This window comes from Lithobates pipiens, unplaced genomic scaffold, assembly GCF_037356315.1.
Source record: "Lithobates pipiens isolate NorthernLeopardFrog02 unplaced genomic scaffold, aLitPip1_a1.2 Scaffold_30, whole genome shotgun sequence".
Taxonomy (NCBI): Eukaryota; Metazoa; Chordata; class Amphibia; order Anura; family Ranidae; genus Lithobates; species Lithobates pipiens.
In genome coordinates this window covers 158,601,700-158,628,021 of record NW_027507791.1, presented here as the reverse complement: position 1 = coordinate 158,628,021, position 26,322 = coordinate 158,601,700, and the positions used below count along the sequence as shown (strand labels likewise).

General features: G+C 47.0%; 1 protein-coding gene across 13 annotated transcripts in view; it reads left to right on the top strand.

Moving 5' to 3' along the window:
- The window catches only part of MTA1 (metastasis associated 1), a 635,520-nt gene that overhangs the window by 75,204 nt on the left and 533,994 nt on the right, over positions 1-26,322 (top strand). For all 13 annotated transcript variants that reach the window (XM_077465019.1, XM_077465018.1, XM_077465021.1 and 10 more), the window contains exon 3: positions 13,220-13,313. In XM_077465019.1, the coding sequence (XP_077321145.1) occupies positions 13,220-13,313 (94 nt within the window). The remainder of the gene's footprint in view (positions 1-13,219; positions 13,314-26,322) is intronic.

Here is a 26,322-nt window from a genome sequence, read left to right as displayed (position 1 = left end):
TGGGTTTAGCTTCTGCTAAATCAGCCTCTATGCCTTGTGCTTTCTGCAACAATGTTCCTCTGTCCCGTATGGCTCTCCATTCGGGAGTACATGCCTTCAGTTTGTCACCTATTTGGGGTACTAGTCCTTCCATAAACTGTCGATTGAAAGCCCTAATGGTGACGGGTAAGGCTAAATCTAGACCTTCGTCAGCCATCATGCTTTCCATGTTGAGGTAAAATTCTGTAACAGTCTGACCTGGGGCCTGTTTTATGGGCGCTGTCGAACCCCTTTCCTGCTGTTTCCTTTGGCAAAATTCTCGTAACTGATTAATAAACAGGAGTCTAGAGTCTATATGACGGGGGTGTACTCCTGGTGGATTTGTCGCTGGATCCCCTTGTGGTCTATGTGGAGCAATTTCATTCATAAATTGATTAAACATTGTTAGTGTCATTTTATGTCTACACAAATCTTCCCCATCTTGCCAAGTTGCTTCATGTGTGTCTAGTAATTGTGTCACGAATCTACAGAATGCGGCAGGTTTTGCTACGGGATCAGGAGCATTCTGTATTAATGCCATAAGAGTGTCAGCCGACCAAGGTGCCCATGTCCTCAGAACGACTTGTTGAGTCACTGTAGGTGGCTGTCCTGCTTGACCCGCATTTGGATTATTTACTTGTATTACCCTAGTCCGACTGTGGACTGGAGCTACGGACTCTGGTCTTTGAGCTCCACAATGTACACATTCCTGTGCCCAGTCTGTATTCTGGGTACCGCATACTCGGCATACCCATCCTCTTCCTCTTAAGGAAGGATAAAGTTTTGGTCTTTCGCTACCTGGTGTGGTAGTGGTATAAGGAGGTGGAGTACCTTCCGTTTTTACTCCATCCTCGGGAGCAGAAGGGAGACTCTTGCGTCGGACCTTCATGTCCCATCCACCCTGTTCATGACAATACTTCCATCCCTCCTCTTTAGCCCTGTTGGAAACCTTAATTAAACATTGTATTTGTGATACCCATCTGTTCTGCAGGACCTCCCCCTGTCTGTCTCTCTTTATATTCTCCCAACCTTCTACACTTAGCCCATTTTCTCCATCCATTCCAAATTTCTTGAGAACCCTATTCGTGCCCTGTGCCTTGTCCTTCCCATACAACATTGTAATTATGTCTTTAACAGCATAACATTTCTGAGATTCCTCCTGGGGTTTACCATGTGTCTGGCCCATTTTGACAGTCCTGCCTAGGTGGCGTTTGGATCACTTACTAAGTGTCTCGTTGCCTTCTCCTCCTAGGGTGCCAAAATACTAAAAACCTCTCCTGGATGAGATTTCTGAAATCGAATTACTTTATATGCTAGCCAACTGACAAATATTATGACCAGACTGACGGCTACAACATATACAAGCATTCCTTTTGGTGGCCAAACACATATAACTAGATCTCCGGACTTTGTGGAGACCTTATTCCCTTCCCATTACCATGGAATCTCTCAGCAATCGTTTCTTATTCCTGCTTTATTGAGGCAGTCAGGACTTATACTTTCAACCCGTTTTTAGGCTCATGAATCAAAAAGCGTATATCAAACTTAAGTGTCGGACCCCCAAGTACTCTTACGAGTTAAGGGCGCATTCCGTTACCCATTGGGATGATATATGTTTCAATTCACACCATACAAACAGGGCTTATCTCAGTCACAACAGACAGATGACAAGGAGACAGACAAGAAACAACGGTAACATAAGTCAAATATTAAATTCAAGACTCGCTTACTACAGAGGTTGGTTTTACCTGAAGAACAATACAGACAGATCGGGTGGGCACAAATCTAAGAAGCACAGAGTTTATAAGAAAATAAAGCTTTTCTTACCTGCGCAGGTTTTGTCTGTGGTTCCTGATGTGCCCGACCTCTTCGTTCCGTCCTTATGTTCGTTCGCCTCTTGTAGTTTCTTTAGCGAAGTCCCTTGTTCGTGCGCCAAAAATGTTAGGTGTGACTACTGCAAGTCACCTATTCATAAGTTATGTTACCGTTTCCCAATTATTATTAGAGTCTTATCTAAGCAAGGAGACACGGAAAGAGTTCTCAGTATGTCTGCTCAGACGGTCGCACTCACTCACTCTGAGGTCCTTTATTATCACACAGCTCTTTTTATACACTAAAAAAAGACAGGCGTTAAAAATGTTGAAACAAAACAACTTCTATAAAAGGCAATTTCTAAGTGTCTTCTGCTTTTAGAGCTGATGCAGCAGTTGACCCTTACGACATGGCTTCCTCTTTGTGTGTACGTGACTGCACCCATCCGGCCTTTAAGAATGATGTCTTTAAAACAACTGAAAACAGACGAGATAAGCATTTAAAGAAACATACTGTCAACCATTTTTATTCTTATACCTTGATCCTCACATTACTAATGCCAACCTCCTCAAAAACTGAGAGGAGGCACCATTTAGGGCTACAAATATTAGGGAGGTCAAAGGTAGTCGCCACAAAGTGGGTCACCTGTGACCAAAATGGTCTTATCCGCTCACAATCCCACAACATATGTAGTAGGTTACCTTCTTCCCTACCACATTTATGACACAGAGGAGAAGGCAGTTTCCGCATACGGAAAAGGCGTAGAGGAGTATAGTATATCCTATGAAAAATGCGTATCTGGATCATTTTATCTCTGGCGGAAATAGCAGTGCTAAAATAAGTATCTAGAAGTTCCTCCCAATTATCGTCCGACAGGTCAGGTACATCCCTCGTCCATTGTTGTCTCAGGATTTGCAATCTAGAAATTTTAGGCTCATTCAATAATTTGTAATAATTGGAAACCAGTTTAGTATGTTCTGGTTGGGCAAGCGCCCAAGAATTCTGAAAGGTAACAGCCCGGAGCCCAAGTTGAGACTCGGCCGCATGCTGCAACTGTAAATATCTAAACCTCCAGGATTCAGGTATACCCAACTCTTGTCGGAACGCCGGGAAGGTTTTAAATCTACCCTCCTCATACAATTGGTGGACATATTTCAAACCCCTTTCGGCCCAATTGCCAGCGAAAGGGAGTTCTCTAAAATGTGGGAACACTGGATTATTCCATATGGGTTGATTAGGAGAAATCGTGGGGTGGGGCTCAGGCACCAGTGTCTTACATATCTTAAAGATTTTGAGAGAGTTTGCAATCATATCTGTACCCCTCCTCTCAGAAATCGTTCCTCTAAAGATCACATTTGACAGTGTTTCATAGGAGGAGAGCAACGCAGCCTCTGTTGCAGTAGCAGCATTGTTCAACTGTGGAAATAGCCACCAATGAACATATACCAACTGTGATGCATAGTAGTACAATCGCAGATTCGGTATTGCTAGCCCCCCTTTGTGTATAGGTAATTGTAAAGTAGCCAATGCAATCCGTGGATTCTTGGGAGACCATAAAAATGTAGATATCAAAGAGTCAATTTCTTGAAAGATCTTCTTTGGTACATACACTGGGCAATTCGCCAAAACATACAGCAACTTAGGGAAAAACACCATTTTAAATAAATTAGCCCTCCCCATCAATGTAAGAGGTAAACCCACCCAGTTATTGAGTTTAGCCTTAAGCGAAGCTATACAAGGAAGAAGGTTATCCTGGATGTATGCCGAAATCGGTAGCCTAACCACCACCCCCAAGTATTTAAACGATGTTGTGAATTGAAGCGGACAATGTTGTGGCAAGTGGGCAGGGGACTCTGAGTCTAACGAGAATACAGTGGACTTAGTCCAGTTAATCTTCAGGCCTGAATATATGCCAAAATCAGTGATCAACCTCAGCATTTTGGGAATCGTGTGTTTAGGGTTTGACAAGTAGAGCAACATATCATCAGCATATAGCGAGATACGTTCTTCCAAGGAGCCAATCCACATGCCCTGAAGTTCCGGAGAACTCCTCAATAACCTCGCTAGAGGTTCCACTGCCAGGGCATACAACAGGGGTGACAGAGGACAACCCTGTCTGGTGCCCCTGTGGATTCTGAAGGGTCTAGAAATAATCCCATTAAGCCTAAGACGGGCAATAGGTTGATCATACAATATCCTAATCCAGGTGATAACATTCTGTCCAAAACCGAATTTTTCCATAATATATATAAGGTACGGCCACTCCACGGAATCAAATGCCTTGTGGGCATCTAAAGATACAATAGCTCGGGGGACAGACAACTTATTGGGGGCTTGTAAATTAGTGTATAATCTGCGAATATTACTATAAGTGGACCTACCAGGGATAAAGCCAGTTTGGTCTGGATTAATAAGAGCAGTAATGATGGTATTTAGACGGGTGGCCAAAATCTTAGATAAAATTTTTAAGTCCGTATTAATTAACGAGATGGGTCTGTAGGATTCACAGTATTGTGGGTCTTTATTGGGCTTGGGAATTAATACAATTAGGGCCTCCTTCATAGATGATGGTAAGCAGCCTTGCTCAAAAATAGTCGAGTAAAGCTTTCTTAGTCTAGGGATTAGAACATCTTGATATTCTAAATACCACTCTATAGGGAAGCCATCTGGGCCTGGAGTTTTATGTTTAGCAAAACTTTTAATGGTAAGCAGTATCTCCTCGGCGGAGATAGGTGATTCTAGAGACATCTTTTGTTCTAAGGGTAGTACTGGGAAGTCAATTCTATCCACATATTCATATAATTCCGGGATGGTATAATGGGCTTGGGAGCGGTACAATTCCGTGTAAAATTTGTAAAAAGTTTCCACAATCTCATCCTGAGTATCCCTGAGAGTGTTTGAGGTATCATAAACACAGGGGATGAAAATAGGGTCCGGGAGCGGAGCGGCCAAAAACGCCAGCAATTTCCCGCTTCTGTCCCCCATCTCAAAAATCCGTTGACGTTGGTATAGATTTTTCTTTTGTGTTTTCGAGAGCAGTGCAAGTTCATACTCCCTACTAACACTTTGCAGAGTTTGATAATGATGAGGAGAGGGATCTCTAACGTAAGAGTCTTCTGCCCCCTGTAACTGATTGGCCAGAGTTCTCAAACAATCCCCAGTCGCTCTCTTGAAATCCGATACTCCTTGCATATACGCCCCCCTAGAGACCGCTTTGAAAGCATCCCAGGTGATTAGTTCGGGGACCTCTTCCCTATTTTCCTTCCAAAAGTGTGTCACTGCGTCCCTACAAATTGATGCTACCATGGTCTCCTGCAACCAATATGGGCTCATCCTCCACACACGCTCACCCAGGACAATGCCCGCTCTCATAGTCAGTTGTAGAGGTGAGTGATCCGATATAGCCCTGGGTAGATAGGAGATAGCCTCCACCTCTGGCAATGCAGCCCCAGGAAGGAAAAACATGTCCAATCTAGAAAGCGATCTATAGGATGCCGATGCACAAGAGAATTCTCGGGTATCCGGGTGCTTCCATCGCCAGACCTCCTTGAGGTCATAGGACGCAGCCCAGTCACTTAACACCGTAGATGATGGTCTAGTGCAGCGTAGCCTATCCTGATCAGCATTCATGACCTGGTTAAAATCCCCTCCCATAATAAGGTGACCATGCAACATAGGGAGAACCACCGCCATGCAGGCTCCCAATCTTTGTAAATCAAATGGTGGGGGCATGTAAAGGTTTACCAAAGTATATAACACACCCAGGTATTGCAGTATGACCACTACATAGCACCCCTGCGGGTCAGTCCTAACCTCTAGTATCTGGACAGGTAGGGATCGTAATATGAGTATAGATACCCCTCTAGAATAGGTTGAGTAAGTGGCATGGAAAGCATGAGCAATATGCCTCTTTTTCAGGGCCATAACCTTTGAACCCATCAGGTGAGTTTCCTGAAGCATAATTATTTGCGCCTTAGTGCGTTTCAAATAGTCAAAGACCAGTGATCTCTTAATCTTCGAGTTCAGCCCCCTGACATTCCAAGTAAGACAGTTAAAGCTCATTTGTATAACACAGTAGTCATATGGAGGGGGGAGAGGAGAGAGGGCAGGACAGCAAAAGGGTCCCACTCCCCCCCCCTCCCCCCCGACACATTATAGACAATAAACCTAAAATGAAAAAGTTGAAACTCCCACCAATATTTTCGGTGTCGTTGCGTGCGTGCATCAGGTATACCAAGGAAAAAAAACAGGAGTAAATATCTCCAGACTAACCTTCCCCATTCCCCCCTCCCCCCTCCCTGCTCATTACCCCCAACCATAACGAGCTTTAGCCCAAAAAAGAAAACCAAAAAGGGAAGAAAAACAGAAAAACTGTTTAGTCCAGGGAGTGACCAGTCGTTGCTCCCAGTGTCAGTTTAGTAAAAAAAAAAACTATGTCAGATCAGAAAAGAGGAAGCTTGTGCCTCCTCCGGCAAAACATATCACAAATAAGGCACCTGATACAGTAGCCAAAGAAAGATATGCGCATCCCAGAGTAAGTGTAGACGCCAGGTCCGGGTCCGCCAGCAGGGCAAAATGGCGGTTCAGTGTCAATTCCGGTGCTTTGGGTAGGACAACTGCAAAGAGGAACAAGAACAGAATAAAGTCAACCAGAAAGTACCGTATAGAGTGGTCGTCCTCCGCCATGTGTATAGAATTCCATCATAAACTGTAGGGAAGGCACACAACGTGACGGCCATGAGAAAACAGGCAGGGACCGGAATGTTACAGTCCATCCAACCAATCCGAGGCTTCATTGGGTGAAAGGAAAAATTGTACCTTGCCGTCATTAACAACTCGTAATTTGGCCGGGTACATCATACTATATGGAAGATTTTTCTCTCGGAGGCGTTTCTTAACATGGAGGAAGGCCGCTCTTTGCTTTTGAGTAGTAGCAGAAAAATCCGGGAAAATGGAGATCTTTTTTCCGTTGTATTGTATATCTTGTAAGTTCCGCGCGGTACGCATAATGCATTCTTTATCCCGAAAGTGAAGGATCTTGGCTAAAATGGGTCGCGGAGGGGCTCCAGGGGGCATAGGGCGCATGGGCACCCTATGAGCTCGTTCGATTGCAAACAGAGGTGACAGTGCCTCCCGTCCCAACAGAGTGCTCAGCCATTGCTCCAGGAATTGCTCCGCGTCCTTGCCCTCCGCACCCTCAGGGAATCCCACGAAACGTAAATTATTCCTGCGCATTCGGTCCTCAAGGTCTCCCAATTTAGCAGCATGTTCAGTAATCTCTTGTTGATGTGTGCGGAGAGTAGCAGACATAGGTTGCATATTGTCCTCCACCTCACTGATTCTTTGCTCCGCAGTGGAAATCCTAGAGCGAATCTTTTGCATGTCATGCTTAACAATAGAGAGATCCAGCCTAACCGTTTCGATCTGTGTGGTCAGAGTGGTTTGGCATTGATGGATAGCGTCCATAACATGCTTCAAAGTAAGTTCCTCCGCACCCTCTGCCGTTCTCTCCCCTTCCGACCCCCTGTCCACCTGTGGAGTGGGGTCCCCCGGATCGCTGTCTCTCTCCCAGGCCTCACCCTCCTCCCAGGGGTCTACGGCCTGCTCTGCTCTCGGGGACGCTAGGGGGGGGTATGCTGTCCATGCGGAGAATCCGCAAAATGTTCCCTGATGGTTGTCGGTGGTTTCGGCTTACCCGGGACACCGGAGGGCACATGTGAGTTCGCCGAGGGGCCGGAGTCAGCCTTCGCCTGTGCCTTGCCTTTAGAGGACTTCCCCGTGGCGGAGGACGCGCCGGCGCCATCTTTGGCCTTGCTGCCCGTCAGCGTGGCCGCCCTGTCCGCGGCGGATTTCTGGCTCGCAGGACCGTTCCGACCCATTCCAGCGGGTGCCCGTGAAGGTAGTGGGCAGTGCGGTGGTGGCTACAAGGTCGGTATCTAGGTAGGGATTACGGATGCTGTTCAGGATGAATCGGTGCCGGAGGAGCTCCGTAAGCTTGCTGCTCACATGTCCGCCGCTGGCCACGCCCGAGCAGTGATGAACGGCCTTTTTAAGGTCATACCACAACATCTCAATAGGATTCAGGTCAGGACTTTGGCTAGGCCACTCCAAAGTCTTCATTTTGTTTTTCTTCAGCCATTCGGTGGTGGACTTGCTGGTGTGTTTAGGATCATTGTCCTGCTGCAGAACCCAAGTTCGTTTCAGCTTGAGTACACGAACAGATGGTCGGACATTCTCCTTCAGGATCTCTTGGTAGACAGCAGAATTCATAGTTCCTTTTATCACGGCAAGTCTTCCAGGTCCTGAAGCAGCAAAACAGCCCCAGACCATCACACTACCACCACCATATTTTACTGTTGGTATAATGTTCTTTTTATGAAATGCAGTGTTCCTTCTACGCCAGATATACTTGGACACACACCTTCCAAAGGGTTCCACTTTTGTCTCATCGGTCCACAGAATGTTGTCCCAAAAGTCTTGGGGATCATCAAGATGTGTTGTGGAGAAATTGAGACGAGCTTTGATGTTCTTTTTGCTCAGCAGTGGTTTTCTCCTTGGAACTCTGCCATGCAGGCCATTTTTGCCCAGTCTTTTCCTGATGGTGGAGGCATGAACGCTGACCTTAACTGAGGCAAGTGAGGCCTGCAGTTCCTTGGACGTTGTTGTGGGGTCTTTTGTGACCTCTTGGATGAGTCGTCGCTGCGCTCTTGGGGTAATTTTGGGTGGCCGGCCACTCCTGGGAAGGTTCACCACTGTTCCATGTCTTCGCCATTTGCGGATAATGGCGCTCACTGTGGTTCGCTGGATTCCCAAAGCTTTGGAAATGGCTTTATAACCCTTTCCAGACTGATAGATCTCAATTACTTTCTTTCTCAATTGTTCCTGAATTTCTTTGGGTCTCGGCATGATGTGTAGCTTTTAAGGATCTTCTGGTGGACCTTACTGTGTCAAGCAGCTCCTATTTAAGTGATGCCTTGATTGTGAACAGGTGTGGCAATAATCAGGCCTGGGTGTGGCTAGAGAAATTGAACTCAGGTGTGGACAACCACAGTTATAGTATGTTTTAACAAGGGGGGCAATCACTTTTTCACACAGGGCCATGATGGTTTGGATTTTTTTTCACCTTTAATAATAAACACCTTCATTTACAAATTGCATTTTGTGTTTACTTGTGTTGTCCTTGACTATTGTTTAAATTGGTTTGATGTTCCGAAACACTTAAGTGTGACAAACATGCAAAGGAACAGGAAATGAGGAAGGGGGCAAACACTTTTTCACACCACTGTGTATGTGTGTGTGTGTGTGTATATGTATATATATATATATATGTATATATATATATATATATATATATATATATATATATATATATATATATATATATATATATATATATATATATATATATATATATATATATATATATAAAAATTCCTACCGGTAAACCATTATAGGCTTTCCTGTAGGTAAAAGTCATAAAAATTACTATACAACCACTTTAATGGCCCATAATTCCTAGGGGCCAGTTCACGCCATAAACGGTCTGGATGGGTTCCAGGTGCTCTTCTGCATGCGTGTTTTTAATGCAGTCCAGTGCTCCCCCCCCGCCCCTTTTCTTAACCTTAAATAAGGACAAGTGTGTTTTTGCCGCATTTTAGGTGAGTCCCAGTGCGGTTTTTATGTGTTTTTACAGAATTCCAGTACAGTCCAGTGCAGAAATTATTTTTTTTCTTCTGGAACTGCAAGCACTGGTGTGAACTATGCCATTGCAAACCATATAACCTACTTTCCATGCATTTTTGATGCAGAAAAAAAAGGCACTGGACTGCATGTGGTGTGAACTGGCCCTTAATGTCCTCCAGGACAGCTTCGTGTCCCAATAGGTGGATTCCCCAACTAGGAAGAATGTATTACTAGATCTATTATGAATGATCCAAATCTGATCGGATGATCACATTTGGCATAAACTATAGAAAAAAGATGATACTAAGCTAAGCAGGGCAATAACTTCTCTGCTGGATAAGGAAAGCTTGCAAAAATCTTAAAAGATTAATAGGTTGGGCAACTACATGGCAAATGAGGTTTAATGTACTAAGATGTAAAATAATGCATTTGGGTGGCAAAAAAAGGGAGTTTAACAAGACACGTGGCCACTCATTAAAATTTAGAAGAAAAGAGGTTTAACCTTAAACTACATAGAGGGTTCTTTACTGTAAGAGCAGCAAGGATGTGGAGTTCCCTTCCACTTGCGGTGGTATCAGCAGGGAGCATCAATGTTATGATAAAACTATTAGGTAAGCACTTGAACGACCGCAACATACAGGGATATACAATGTAATACTGACATATCACACACATAGGTTGGACTTGATGGATTTGTATCTCTTTTTAACAAAGGTTTCACGTGCATTCCACTAGGCAATAAATATAGAAGAGCACAGGTTAAACCTGGGTGGCTAAGTCTTATTAAAGAGAAAAAAATGGCCTTTAAAAATGATAAAGTGGAGGGACCATTGTCGGCATTCCAGCACTACAAGGAATGTAATAAGACGTGTAAGAACGCAATCAGGGTGGCTAAAGAGAGTAAAACGATTCCCAAAAATATTTTTAGATATATTAACAGTAAAAAAAGCAAGGCCAGAGCACGTTGGCCGCATAAGACAATGAAGGGAGCATGGTTACAGATGACACAGAGAAGGCAACTGTACTAAATGCATTCTTCTCCTCAGGTTTTACACAGGAAAAGGAGGGGTATACTGAGCACGACAGTAATGTTAGTAACACGTTGTAGGATGTACCCTTATGGCTAACAGAAGCGCTTTTGTCCTGAAAAGACTAGAAAAGCTTAACGCAAATCACCAGGACCGGATGTCTTGCACACGAAAGTCCTCAGAGAACTCGGTCAAATTATAGCCAGACCATAGTTCCTATTCTTTTATGGAATGCATATTGACGGCAGTGGTACCAGCTGATTGGCGAAAAGCCCATGTGGTATCAATATTCAAAAAAGGGCAGGGACATATACCGGGAAACTACAGGCCAGTCGGCCTAACATCAATAGTATGTAAACTGTTGGGGATAAGGGATTATATCCAAGAATTTGATGAAATCCGTCTCATCAGCAAAAATCAGCATGGGTTTACAAAGGGTCGTTCCTGCCAGAGCAAGTCTGAGGAAGTGAGCTGCCATCCAGATAAGGGAAGGTCGCGGATTTGGCGTATCTGGATTTTGCAAAAGCATTCGATATACCAAAAAAAAAGCCTAATCTACAAACCTGAGGTCTGTAGGCATAGACCATGGAGTTTTTTTCATGGATAGAAAACTGGTTTCAGGGGCATGTCCAAAGGGTGGTGATAAGTAAATTGTACTTGAACTGTAGTCGTAAGTGGGGTATCCTAAGGGGCTGTCTTGGGACCAATTCTGTTTAATTTATTCATAAATTATATAGAGGTCAGTAGCTCAATATCAGTTTTTGCAGATGACTCAAAAATAAGCAGAGCAATAACTTCACGTCGGTATATAGAAATTTTACATAAAGGCCTGAATAAACTAATGGGGATGGGCAACTACATGGTAAATTAGGTTTAATGCTGAAAAATGTAAAGTGATGCACTTGGGGGCTAAGCATATAAATGCAAACCATTCACTAGCGGGAGAACCTCTGGGGGAATCAAGGATGGAGAAAGATCTGGGGGTCCTGGTAGAAGACAAACTGCGCAATAGCATGCAATGTCGAGCTGCAGCAAGCAAAGCCAGCAGACTATTGACTTGTATAAACAAGGGAATTTACTCCAGAGATAAAATGATTATCCTGCCACTTTATAAATCTCTAGTCCAGCCACATCTAAAACATTTCATCCAGTTCCATTGTTTATACAAATTAACCCTGAAATTGTATGAAGGGATCTGTGTGGATACTTATGATAATGTATACCGTATATACTCGAGTATAGGCCGACCCGAATATAAGCCGAGGCCCCCAATTTACCCCCAAAAAAACTGGCAAACTTATTGACTCGTGTATAAGCCGAGGGTGCACATGCCTGTCCATCCCTGTGTGTGTGTCCGTCCATCCCTGTGTGTCCGTCCATCCCTGTGTGTCCGTCCATCCATCCCTGTGTGTGTGTGTGTCCATCCATCCATCCATCCATCCCTGTGTGTGTGTGTCTCCATCCATCCATCCATCCATCCCTGTGTGTGTGTGTCTCCATCCATCCATCCATCCCTGTGTGTGTGTGTCTCCATCCATCCATCCATGTGTGTGTGTGTGTGTGTGTGTGTGTGTCCAGCCTACCTGTGTCCCGAGCCTTTGTCCTGAGCCTCCGTCCCGTGCCTTGCCTCCGTCCCGTGCCTTGCCTCCGTCCCGTGCCGTGCCTTGCCGCCGTGCCTTGCCTCCGTCCCGTGTCGTGCCTTGCCTTGCCTCCGTCCCGTCCCGTCCCGTGCCGTGCCTTGCCTTGCCTCCGTCCCGTGCCCTCTTCGTCGGCGCCTCGGCGGCCATTGTAAAATTCAAAAGCCTCCGCCTTCGCCTGTGATAGGCGGAACACTGAATTTCCCAGCAGCCTGTGTTCCGCCTATCACGGACATCGTATCATCCTCGTCCATAGTACGAGGATGATACGATGTCCGTGATAGGCGGAACACAGGCTGCTGGGAAATTCAGTGTTCCGCCTATCACAGGCGAAGGCGGAGCCGGAGGCGCGGCTTTTGAATGATAGAATGGCCGCTGTCTGTCTGCTCGACACGCTGATCGAGCGGGCAGACAGCGATGACTCGAGTATAAGCCGAGGGGGGCACTTTCAGCCTCAAAAAAGAGGCTGAAAATCTCGGCTTATACTCGAGTATATACGGTAATCTACTTTGTGAAGCTCGGTGACAACAAGTCTGACCTGTAGTGAAATCCTGATCATAACAATGCCTAGGAGGGCACGGAGTCGCATCAGCTTCTTTAAGCGATTAATTAGCTCATGTTAATTTTGTTTCTGATTAATTGTATTGTTAGAGTAAAATGAGCGGGAGGTAGTAGGTAGGTCTCTTCTACTGTAATATAAGACTTGTATTTTGGTTCTAATAAAAAGTCCATGTTCCGCAACCAAACAAGTATCGTCTTGTTTTGTGCTTGTGTGTGGTTGGAATATCTCATATCTGTATTCAGACTGGGAGGAAGCGGTATATGACGCAAGCACTCAAGCGGAATGTGAGACGTTTTGCTACAAACACAATATATAGGGATATGGGAAATGATGATCAACACTGACACATGTACACCTACACAGGTTGAACTGGATGGACTATTGTCTTTATTCAACCTTACCGACTGAAATTGTGAAAATGATAGTGAAAATAATACTCTTTTTTTTTTTTTTTTTCCCCTCTATTTTCTCATTGATAGACTGCAAATGGAAATGTGGAAGCGAAAGTCGTCTGTTTCTATAGGAGGAGAGATATATCCGGCACGCTTATCTCTTTAGCAGACAAACATGCAAGTGAGTAAAAAAGAATTCCATTTGGGTGCAGTAACTGCAGCGTTTTATGTTAAATATTATATATGCAGGGGTGTGTATGTATGTGTGTGGATAGAGGATGCTACACCATAATAAACATGGCTCTGTCCTAACTTTTTTGAGACCTAAGGCAAGCCACAATAAATTCCCACCCTCCTAGCTGCAATAGACTGAGGGGGGCCCCCTGCAGGACTCGTCACCCTGATCCAGGTACTGCACTGCGCTGCCGCCGTCCGCCCTCCCCTCTGCCTGCCACGAGGTGTTCTGTGTCAGTTTCGTGCTGTTCCAGGTTTAACCAGCCCCCAGCACTAGAGTATAACTAACAAATCTGAGGCTACTAAAAAAAATGGCCGCTGGCTTTTCCTGTAAAAGCATCCAAAACCACTGGGAAAATTGGCTACCGGACTCCTAGAGTTAAGCACACGACTGCGGCTACAAGAAAATGGCCACCGGAAATTGGTTTCAGCTTCCACGGCGGCCAGTCCCCACATGGCAACACACAGACACCCCAAAACGGCACTAAAAAGGGTTAAAAGTGAGCGGACACCCAACCTCTCGCCTGTCCCTAAGGGTGACGGGCGAGAGGTGGTCAGCATGGTGTCAGAAGCTGGCGCTTCTCCAGACATCCCTGTTATAGCAACCGGTTCCCCTGCACCTGCGGTGCCTATGGACGCTCTGTTGGCGGTCCTGGAGTATTTTGTTGCCAGAATTGAAGCAAGCGCAAGGGGGGTAAAAAAATGCCCACTCTCCCCACTGTCTTCTGGGAAAAGCTGATTCAGACTCGGGTCCTGCTGCGACAGGTGTCCCCTGTTCTGACTTTTTCAGAGGATGCAGACAGGACCGTTTGGACAGTGAGGATGAGTCCGGGTCAGCGCAGGAAAAAGCACCAGTAGGAGCACTTATCACAGCGGTGCAGGAAACCTTAAAGATGGAGGATATGGCGGGGGCATCTGCAGAGGTGTCTGTCCCTTTTGGGTCCCACAAGTCGGCCCGCACTGCTAAGGTGTTTCCGTATTTAACTTGGGGAAGAACGCAGTGGGCCTTTTCAGTCCCGAATGGCAGTGCGTTACCCCCCCCTTTTTTTTTATTTTTTTTTTTTTAAGGAGAGTTTCCTGAAAAAATGGACATCTCCTCTGGTTGTGGAGCCCCCCCCCCGGAAGGGTCCCCCTCTCACAAACACTTACTGAATGGGCTAAGTTATTGCACTGCGAGTTGTAGAAGGAACAGTATTCTCCAGTCTGCCTGCAACTGGCAGACCAGTTGGTGCATGGCCTTAAGTATGAGATGCGGCCCTGGATATGGCCCCTTTGCTTTCGAGAGCCTCAGTATCAGGAGTAGTGCTGCGTTGGCTGATTTGGCTTAAATACTGGTCTGCGGATCAGGCATCTAAGAAAGCGCTGACGGATTTGCCTTTCCAAGGTGAAAGGCTATTTGGAGCCTCGCTGGATGACATTATTAAGAATGTTACTGGGGAAAGAGTACTTTGCTCCCACAGTCCAGAAAGGGTAAGGAGCCACTCTGTAGGCAGGGGCCCTCCTTTTCCCTCCAAAGCGGATTTTTTTTGTCCGCCTGGGTCGGCAGGTAAATGTTCCCAGTCCGTAAAGGTGCCCGCTGAGGGACAAAAGCATCCCTGATTTCGCAAGCTGAACAAGCCTGCGAGCAAATCTGTTGCCGCGTGAAGATGGGGGGGGTCGCCTTCGAGAGTTTGCAGTATGGTGGACCTCCCTCCTTTCCGACCAGTGGTCTGCGAATTGGTTTCTTCAGGCTACAAGATGGGGTTTCTTTCTTGTCCGATTTTTTAGCCAGAGACTTTTGAGGCGGTACCGTATGCTCAATTCCACACTTGAGTTTTGCAGGAAGAGATCCTGTCGAAATGGGACAAATCTCTGACATCCCTAGATTGTCAAATTCGGGTGAGCCAGATAGTCGGGGATTCCCTTCTCTGGTGGCTGAGGTCTCTGGCTCTTTGGTCTGGGAAGTCATTCCTTCCTCTTCATTGGAAGGTTATCACAACGGACGCCAGCCTGACAGGCTTGGGGGGGGGGGGGGGAGTTTGGGGTGCACAGTCGGCCCAGGGTCGCTGGACGCAGCAAGAGTCCTGCCTGTCAATCAAGGTGCTGGAGCTTCAGGCGATCAGGTGATGCCTCTCCACATGGCCGCAGAGGTTACAGGGGCGTCCGGTCAGGATCCAGTTGGACAATGCCATGGCAGTGCCGTATATCAACCATCGAGGAGGGACAAGGAGCTCGGCTGCAGAGAAGAAGGTCGCTCACATCTTACAGTGGGCAGAGCAGCGCGTGCTGGCTCTGTCAGCCATACACATTCTGGGTGTAGAAAACTGGCAGGCAGACTACCTCAGTCATCAGCTGCTGGACAAGGGGAAATGGTCACTACATCCAGAAGTATTTTGGCTCATTTGCCTAAGGTGGGGCACGCCAGATGTGGATCTGTTGGCCTCTCGGCTCAATCGGAAGGTGCAGATGTCTGTGGCCAGGTCAAGAGATCCTTGGGCGGACACATCAGTCGTGTTGGTGGCTCCATGGGGGCATTATGGGCTGATTTTATTCCCCCCCCCCCCCCCCGGCTAAGGCTCCTACCTCCATCTGGTACGCCGAGGGGATTTGGGCGATTTTTTTTTTTGATTGGCCATTGGCCTCGACGTCCTTGGTATGCCGACATAGTCATAATGGTGGCGGATGATCCTTGGCGGCTGCCGATGCGAGAGGACCTTCTGTCATCCTGCTTTACCGCCGCTGGTTTTAACGGCATGGCTGTTGAAAACCAGGTACTAAGGGACCGAGGTCTATCTGCTTCGGTAATCTCCCCTATGCTGAGGGTGCAGAAGTCCTCTTAGATTTTTCATCGTAGGTGGAAGGCATACATCTCCATATGTGAGGAGATGGGGTGGCGTCCGCATACATATTCATACATATTCAGTTTCCAAGATCCTGCTGTTTTTCCAGTTGGGAGTGGATCAGGAACTTAAGGGGCAGATATCGGCTTTGGCTGTTTTTATTTATTTATTTATTTATTTATTTTCTCCCAGCGACCTTTGGTGACTAATTCATTAATTTGTGAGTACATTTGTTCAGGGGGTTCAACATATGGCCTCTCCAGTATGACCACCGCTGCCTCCATGGGATTTGAATCTCAGTGCTTCAGAAACCGCTGCTTGAAAACATTAGGGAGATTCCCATTTTGACACACCGTATTCTTTCTAGTGGCTATTACGTCTGCAAGGAGGGTTTCTGAGTTGGCGGCCTTGTCATGCAAGTCTCCCTACTTGATCTTCCACAAGGATAAGGCGGTGCTGTGCCCACAGCCTTCGCTTCTTCCAAAGGTTACTGCTTTTCATCTAAATGAAGACAGTGCATTCGTACTTATGTCCTCGGCAATCACATCCCAAAGTGGTTACTTTTGTATTGGACGTAGTCGGGGCTCTGCGGGTGTATCTGTCTGCTACAGCTCCTTTTTCAGAGATCGGACTCCCTGTTTGTATTGGTGGCTGGTCCGAAGAAGGGCCTGACGGTCTTGTCGGCCACCATTTCTAGGTGGATCAGACAGATCGTGGTTCAGGCTTATGCCTTAAGGGGGCGGGCGCCCCCCCTTTCCTGTCACAGCACATTCTACCAGGACAATTCGTGCCTCCTGGGCTTTCCGACATCAAGCGTCAATTTCCCTGGTATGTAAGGCAGCAACCTGCTCGTCCGTTCACACTTTCACTAAATTTTACAAGGTTGAGGTGAGCGCATCTGCGGATGCATGCTTCGGCCGCAAGGTTTTGCAGGCGACCATTTAAGGTTGCAACTCCTTGGCGTTTTTTGTTATGGGTGGAGTTTATTTTCTTTCTGTTCCCACCCCTCATTTTTGGCACTGCTTGGGAATGTCCCTAAGGTCAAGATTAAAGGAGCTGTGTCAATGAACGAAAGAAAATAGGATTTTTGTACTCCCCGTAAAAAACTTTTCTCTGAAGTTCATTGACGGACACAGCACCTACCCCTCCTATTTTATGTTTACTGCTTTTTGACGATCTGAGCTGCTGGTAGCAGAGTGAGGAGTTATAGCCAGTAGGACCACCCCCTGGGTGGTACTGTACAGTTTTGCTGTTTTTGTGTTCTGCCTAGTCATCTCCTGATCCCAAGGTCAAGATTAAAGGTGCTGTGTCTGTCAATGAACTTCAGAGAAAAGGATTTTACGGTGAGTACAAAAATCCTATTTTTTGGCCTAAAACTGTCAAATCTAAAACTGTACACACCATCCCCACCATTAAACATGGGGGTGGCAGCATCATGTTGTGGGAATGCTTTTCTTTAGCAGTGACATGGAAGCTGGTCAGAGTTTGATGCAAAGAGCCAAATACAGGGCAATCTTAAAAAAAAAAGTGTTGGCGTCTGCAAAAGACTTAAGACTGGGGCGGGGGTTCACCTTCCAGCAGGACAAGGACCCTAAAGCCAGAGATACAATGGAATGGTTTAGATCAAAGCATATTCATGTGTTAGAATGGCCCAGTCAAAGTCCAGACCTAAATCCAATTGAGTATCTGTGGCAAGACTTGAAAACTGCTGTTCAGACTCTCTCCATCCAATCTGACAGAGCTTGAGCTATTTTACAAAGAAGAATGGGCACAAATTTCACACTAGATGTGCAACGCTGGTAGAGACATACCTAAAAAGACTTGCAGCTGTAATTGCAATTAAAGTTGGTTCTATAAAGCGTTGACTCAGGACCTGAATACAAATGCACGCCACACTTTTCAGATATTTTATTTGTAAAAAAGAAAATAAAATTATTATTTTTCTTTCCACTTCACAATTATGTGCTACCGTATATACTCGAGTATAAGCCGAGATTTTCAGCCTCTTTTTTGAGGCTGAAAGTGCCCCCCTCGGCTTATACTCGAGTCATCGCTGTCTGCCTGCTCGATCAGCGTATCGAGCAGACAGACAGCGGCCATTCTAACATTCAAACGCCGCGCCTCCGCCTCCGCCTTCGCCTTCGCCTGTGATAGGCGGAACACTGAATTTCCCAGCAGCCTGTGTTCCGCCTATCACGGACATCGTCTCATCCTCGTACTACGGACGAGGATGAGACGATGTCCGTGATAGGCGGAACACAGGCTGCTGGGAAATTGAGTGTTCCGCCTATCACGGACATTCGATAGGCGGAACACTCAATTTCCCAGCAGTCAGTGGGAAATTGAGTGTTCCGCCTATCACCGACGGAGGCGCGGCTTTTGAATCCTAGAATGGCCGCCGACGAAGAGCTGAAGGACGGAGGCTCGGCTCGGGCCGGGACGGGCCGGGACGGGACGCAGGCTGGACGGGACGCAGGCTGGACGGGACGCAGGCTGGACGGGACGCAGGCTGGACGGGACGCAGGCTGGACGGACACAGGCAGGCTGCACGGACACACACACACACACACACACACACACACACGGATGCATGGACACACACACACACACACGGATGCATGGACACACACACACACACACACACACACACACACACACACACACGGATGCATGGACACACACACACACACACGGATGGATGGACACACACACAGGGATGGATGGACCCACAGGGATGGACGGACACACAGGGATGGACAGGCATGTCTCACCCTCGGCTTATACACGAGTCAATAATTTTTTCCAGTTTTTTGGGGGTAAATTGGGGGCCTCGGCTTATATTCGGGTCGGCCTATACTCGAGTATATACGGTACTTTGTGTTGGTCTATCACATAAAATCCCAATACATTTTGTTTTTGGTTGTAAAATGACAAAATGTGGAAAATTTCAAGGGGTAACAGGCTTTTGAGAAATGCTTGTGAATGAAGAGGTTACCCGCACAGCAACATTGCTGGTCTTTGCATAGTGTGCCCACTGCTCCTCTTCTGGGAAACTGGAGAAGTGGAGATGGATGGCTCAGGCCTTTTACTAGAGGCACAAGCAGGTGAGGGAACATCCTCCTCTATAGGCTCAACTTACTGCTCAGAATACACAGTGGTGTAGTGGTTGGCACTCTCACCTAGCAGTAAAAAGGGTCACCGATTCAAATCCCAACCACGACACTACCTGCCTGGAGTTTGCATGTTCTCCCTGTGCCTGTGTGGGTTTCCTCTGGGTGCTGGGTGCTCCAGTTTCCTCCCACACTCCAAAGACATGCAGGTAGGTTAATTTGCTTCTGTCCAAAATTGGCCCTTGTATATGAATGGGGACACTCACTCAGGTTGAACTGGATGTACTGGTGTCTTTATTCAACCTTACTAACTACAGTGGTGTGAAAAAGTGTTTGCCCCCTTCCTCATTTCCTGTTCTTTTGCATGTTTGTCACACTTAAGTGTTTCGGAACATCAAACCAATTTAAACAATAGTCAAGGACAACACAAGTAAACACAAAATGCAATTTGTAAATGAAGGTGTTTATTATTAAAGGTGAAAAAAAATCCAAACCATCATGGCCCTGTGTGAAAAAGTGATTGCCCCCTAAACCTAATAACTGGTTGGGCCACCCTTAGCAGCAACAACTGCAACCAAGCCTTTGCGATAACGTGCAATGAGGCTTTTACAGCGTCCTGGAGGAATTTTGGCCCACTCATCTTTGCAGAATTGTCCTAATTCAGTTACATTAGAGGGTTTTCGAGCATGAACGGCCTTTTTAAGGTCATACCACAACATCTCAATAGGATTCAGGTCAGGACTTTGGCTAGGCCACTCCAAAGTCTTCATTTTGTTTTTCTTCAGCCATTCGGTGGTGGACTTGCTGGTGTGTTTAGGATCATTGTCCTGCTGCAGAACCCAAGTTCGTTTCAGCTTGAGTACACGAACAGATGGTCGGACATTCTCCTTCAGGATCTCTTGGTAGACAGCAGAATTCATAGTTCCTTTTATCACGGCAAGTCTTCCAGGTCCTGAAGCAGCAAAACAGCCCCAGACCATCACACTACCACCACCATATTTTACTGTTGGTATAATGTTCTTTTTATGAAATGCAGTGTTCCTTCTACGCCAGATATACTTGGACACACACCTTCCAAAGAGTTCCACTTTTGTCTCATCGGTCCACAGAATGTTGTCCCAAAAGTCTTGGGGATCATCAAGATGTGTTGTGGAGAAATTGAGACGAGCTTTGATGTTCTTTTTGCTCAGCAGTGGTTTTCTCCTTGGAACTCTGCCATGCAGGCCATTTTTGCCCAGTCTTTTCCTGATGGTGGAGGCATGAACTCTGACCTTAACTGAGGCAAGTGAGGCCTGCAGTTCCTTGAACGTTGTTGTGGGGTCTTTTGTGACCTCTTGGATGAGTCGTCGCTGTGCTCTTGGGGTAATTTTGGGCGGCCGGCCACTCCTGGGAAGGTTCACCACTGTTCCATGTCTTCGCCATTTGTGGATAATGGCTCTCACTGTGGTTCGCTGGATTCCCAAAGCTTTGGAAATGGCTTTATAACCCTTTCCAGACTGATAGATCTCAATTACTTTCTTTCTCAATTGTTCCTGAATTTCTTTGGGTCTCGGCATGATGTGTAGCTTTTAAGGATCTTCTGGTGGACCTTACTGTGTCAAGCAGCTCCTATTTAAGTGATGCCTTGATTGTGAACAGGTGTGCCAATAATCAGGCCTGGCTGTGGCTAGAGAAATTGAACTCAGGTGTGGACAACCACAGTTATAGTATGTTTTAACAAGGGGGGCATTCACTTTTTCACACAGGGCCATGATGGTTTGGATTTTTTTTCACCTTTAATAATAAACACCTTCATTTACAAATTGCATTTTGTGTTTACTTGTGTTGTCCTTGACTATTGTTTAAATTGGTTTGATGTTCCGAAACACTTAAGTGTGACAAACATGCAAAGGAACATGAAATGAGGAAGGGGGCAAATACTTTTTCACACCACTGTATGTAACTATGAGTCCCTATCAATCCATCTTTCTCCAAGGGGCAGTGTCAGAATAACTGAAAGATTCTCTCAGACAATATATCAGAATCTGACTCTGTGGAGAACTCTTCAGCTGGGAGTAAGTTAGGTCTCAAACACACAGTTGCAGACTTTCCTGACAATGCTTTCTTCGTGGCTACAGGTTTCACAACAGCCGCACATCCCTCATTCACATCTTATTGGCTCAGCAGTTTTCTTCCTGGGAGGCTCCATCGGTTAATGTAGGCGGCCGCAGGAGGCCACAAAGGTACCTGGCTTTGTAGTGGGCACAGTTGCAGTGGCTATAGTAGTAGATGCACGCACTCGGTCTGGGTCATTGATAACCGCAACAGACTCATGAAGAATGGTGATAGTGGGAAATGACACTTCCACTACAGGAATGGTGAGTCTAGCAGGTGTGGTGGCCTCTGACAAGGCAGGATCAACACCAGCCGCCACAAACATGAGCAGTGGGTACTGACCCTTCCACTGCTTGGGCAATGATGCTGGCAGGTGCAATAGCCTCAGTTGTGGTAGCGTCCACTTCAGTGGACAAAACAACTGTGGCAGCAACCATCGGAGTTGGTTCAGGAGCCGCAATAGTAATACGCTTGCCCCAGTCTACCTGCAACGCCCATGGCGATAAGGCCAGCAAGACTATCTCCAGTAGCCCTCGCAGTGGCTGCAGGTGATCCAGGGCCAGATATTAGTAGCCAATCCTGAGCACTTGGAACATAGCAGCCCAATCGCTTCGTAGCATCCAGCTGTGTAGAGCACCAGGTTACCTTTAGGAATGAAGCCCACTCCAGTGTTGATCACTTCTCTCACCCTGTCAGGCCCAAGGCTGACACCTGGTGCAAACAAAGGTTTTCCAGTCTGCTCTAGATACTCCCAGAATACGCAATGCTTACTCCTCAGTCTCTCAGCACATGGCTCCAAGATGGAGATTTGCGCCCTCCTTTGCAGAGCGGCAACTTCTCCCCCTGCCAGAGGATTGGTCCGGCTGCTCAGCAGAAGCTTCAGCGCCTGCCTCTTTCTTCCAGCAGAATGTTCTGGAATCTGTCTTTACCCATTCAGCACTGGCGTAAAGTGACAAAAGACCAGGCTGAGACTCCCATGACCAAAAAGACAATTGGGTTCTTCCCCATGTGGTTTACAAGAATAGCACAGTTTGCGGTACACAAACATTACTTGATACTCTCCCACAGAGCCAGGCAAAATTCCTGTGTGATTGCAGTCAGTTGCTAGCGGCGACCACCACAAAAACAGCGCTTTGCCCCACGTTGGGTGCCAAATGTAGCCATGGCCCTGACTTTACAGGAGCCCAATGGTGACTACCAGTGGTAGGGATGGCCGATTAAATACATTCTCAGGTTGCAGGTTTGTGGTCTTGGTGGGTGATGAACAAAAGCTGGGCACCAGTCACTTTTTAGGCTTGAACAAAAGTTTATTTCTCATAACAGGAAAATGTGGGAGAAGGGGGAATCGGGCACAGGACACCCTTAGTAGTGATCCGCAACAGGCAGATTGGCGGACTCCTTAGACAAAAATAGCTGCGATAAGGCAGATGGTAGTATAGAAATAAGAGCTTTTAAGCTGAACCAGCACATCTTTACTTTGTAGGCCAAGTTGTCTACTCTAGCAACTGAACTTTACTCACTGCTTCATGCACTGATACCCTTGGATGAGTTTTCTCTTCTGAAGTCCTTACAGCCAGTTCATAGCCTCCCGCTTATGAAAAGTCACCTCTGGTGCTTCCTTCCTCCCTCACTCTAGAATCATTTCCAGATCTTTGGCAGGCTTTCCTCTGCATAAACTTGAACACCCGGATAGGTCTCGTTAGGCCTAGAAGCTGGTGGCCACCTGGATAGACCCCAGGCTTTAGGCCTAGCAGCCAGGAACACTACATCCACCATCCACCCTAGGCTGGCTTTCTGGTAAAAACAAACCCTTCCAAACCTGGGATGTTCATATGAACGGCCTCCTACTTGGTATAAATCACTATTTAAAGATGTGTATATATATATCACATACACACTCCCCCGATGCGATCCCCCAGGCCTGTTTTCAGTGGACATTGTTTCCCTGCAACATCAATCTTTAAATGGCAGATATTCGTACCACTTCCTCCTGATGAAGAGGAAAATACGCTTGACCTTTAAAATGCGTTGAGTATCGCTCTGTCCAAATGTACAAGAGTGGTGTAAATGAGTGGTTTTCGATCTCCATTATGAACAATGTTACATTAATTTTAACATAATTTTGTAATCTCTTGATATAGCTAATGCTGTGTCTATACTTTTAGATCTTGTATAAAACTTATATATTTTACATACATATTTTGCATACGCAGTCTTTGAAGTCATTGCCTTTTAACCACCTCAATACAGGGCACTTAAACCCTCTTCCTGCCCAGGCCATTTTTACAGCTTTCAGCACTGTCACACTTTGACAATTGCGCGGTCATGCTACAATGTAACGTAATCTGAAATTGTTATTTTCTTCACACAAATAGAGCTTTCTTTTGATGGTATTTAATCACTCCTGTTTTTTTTATTTGTTCTTAAAAATAAAGACCAAAAATTTTGAAGAAAATGTTTTTCTCTTCACCGACCGACACATCTCCTCTCTTAGACCATTAAGTTGTATACCTTTCCCTTTAGGAGACACTAGGCAAAGTTGGAACACAACACTCAGAACTTTCAGTTCCGCCCAGGGGGCGGTCTCCTAGGTATCAACCCTCCACCCTGCCCTGCAGTAATCAGTTTTATTTTGCCTAGTGAAGGAGACAGACTTAGGGACCCTGAGGGCCCATAGGTCCGTTTTTTTTTTTTTTTTTTTTTTTTTTTTTTTAAATGCAGAAGCTTCGCTTTTTGCGCAAGATGAGTGATCCTGTGATCTTCTATCAACAGCCGGCTGGGTGACAGGTTGGTTCACTTATCCTTGTAGTCTCCCCAGTCCGGCCATCGAGCGCGTGCAGGTCGCAGCTACGGCTCGGCAGGCCACGACATACCTCAGCTCCAGAGATGGTTGGTGAGCTTTTGTGCTCCGGGGCATACATATGACCGGGCTACTGATGTCTGCATCACAGTATGCCGGGCCAGCAGCTACCATGAAACTGTTCAGTGAGTAGATCTGCCATGGAATGTCTCCCAGCTCTGCAGAACTGATGAGTACAGCTCTCCCTGCCTCGGTGGGACTGAGCAGCTGGGCATTCCCTGGGAGGTCGATTCGGGGGTCCCCTCTCCTCTCTCCATCGTCCCTATCTTCCCTCTCTTCCCCCCCCCCTCCGGGGGGAATGCTGCATGTGGCTGCTGAGCGGTGTGTGTGTGTGTGTGACTATACAGGGGCTCCGTGGGCTCTCACCTGATATGGGGGGGGGGGGGGGCTGGCTGATAGCGGTGGTCCTTGGTCCTGTGTGGTGTCTCCTGAAAGATGCCTGTGAGGATCTGCTGTGAATGGTGCAGCACTGTGGCTTTGCAGGGTTTTTTTTTATTTCTACCTCATGGCGATGTTTGGTGGCCATTTTAGGTGTGGGCAGAGCAGGCTGACTGTCTGTCTGGGCTTCAGCAGCTATTTTCTATGTGATTCCCATTAAGGCACTGGTGGCCGATTTCTGGGAGCTTGACCACGTTTTGTGTTCTCTGGCAGCAGCATGACTCATGTGCTCTCACAGCCATTTTCCCTGTGCTTCCTGTCTGTGTACTGGATGCTGGGTTGCCATTTATTGAAGCCTGAGCATTTTTTGCTGATAGTTTAGCGATCAATCCGGTGGTTATCACCAACTCTGTTTTGTTTTCCTCTGCACCTGGGCGCACTCGGGGTCTACAGGCACCACTTGTGGACAGTGCAGATCTCCCCAGGGTGGTGAGTCCGGCAGGAATGAGCCCCTCAGTCAGCGGCAGCAGGGAGGGTGGGACTGTCACTGTCCTAAGTCCCCTTCGGGTGGCAGACAGGATAGGGTCAGCATGGCTTCAGAAACTAGTGTTTCTTCCCCCAAAATCCAGGCAATGGCTACTGAGTCCCTGCAGACTGCGGAGTACCCATGGACACCCTGATGGCTGTCCTCAATTCTTTTGTTGCTAGATGGAGGCGGTGCGTGGGAAGATGGGTGCAATAAGTTGACCCCTTGTCCCCCCCGTCCTCTGGGGAGAGTTCTGGCACAGACTCGGGCTCTGCTGAGGCTGGTGACCCCTGCTCTGTCTTGTCAGATCACGCTGACCAGGACCGTTCGAAGAGGCCAGGAAAGCTAAGGAGCCACGCCGTAGGCAAGGGCCCCCTTTTTCCGTTCACGAACGGCTTTTCAGTCCGCCTGGAGCTTCGGTATAACGCCCCCAGCCCAACAGCACGATCACGGACGGACAAAAAAACTTATAAGCGCTACCGCATGAAGGTTGTCCCCACCCATGTCGGGTGGGGGGTCGCCTTCGGGAGTTGCAGCCCGGTGGTCCCCTTGGTTCTCGACTAATGGACCTGGGATCTGATTTCCTTAGGCTACAAGAAAGAGTTTTTCTCTTGGTCGCCAAACAGATTCTTCCTCTCCAGCATACCCGTGTCCCCGGCTCGCCCGGAGGCCCTCTTGGGGGCAGTAAGGGACTTGCTGAGTCGCAGGGTGGTTGTACCGGTTCCGAAACGGAACGTTTACAGGGATTCTACTCAAATATGCTTGTAGTTCCCAAGAAGGAAGGGGTACGTCCAATCTTGGACCTAAAAGCCCTCTATCACTTTGTTAAAGTGCAGAGGTTCAGAATGGAATCAGTTCACTCAGTAGTTGCTGCACTCCATCAAGGGTACTCCCTGGCATCCTGGACTTCCAGGATGCGTACCTGCACATACCCATATGCCTGTGACAGCAGAAGTTTCTGCGATTTGCAGTTGGGGAAGCCCACTACCAAATTGTGGCTCTCCCTTTTGGTCTGGCATCAGCCCCGCCTGAGTCTTTACCAAGGTTTTGGCTCTGGGTTTGGCGTTGCTACGGGCAACGTGGGGTCTCGATCGTGAGATATCTAGACAATCTCCTGAGAGCATCTTCTGCCTCAGAATTAGAGGAGGATGTGGCGATCCCCATGCAGA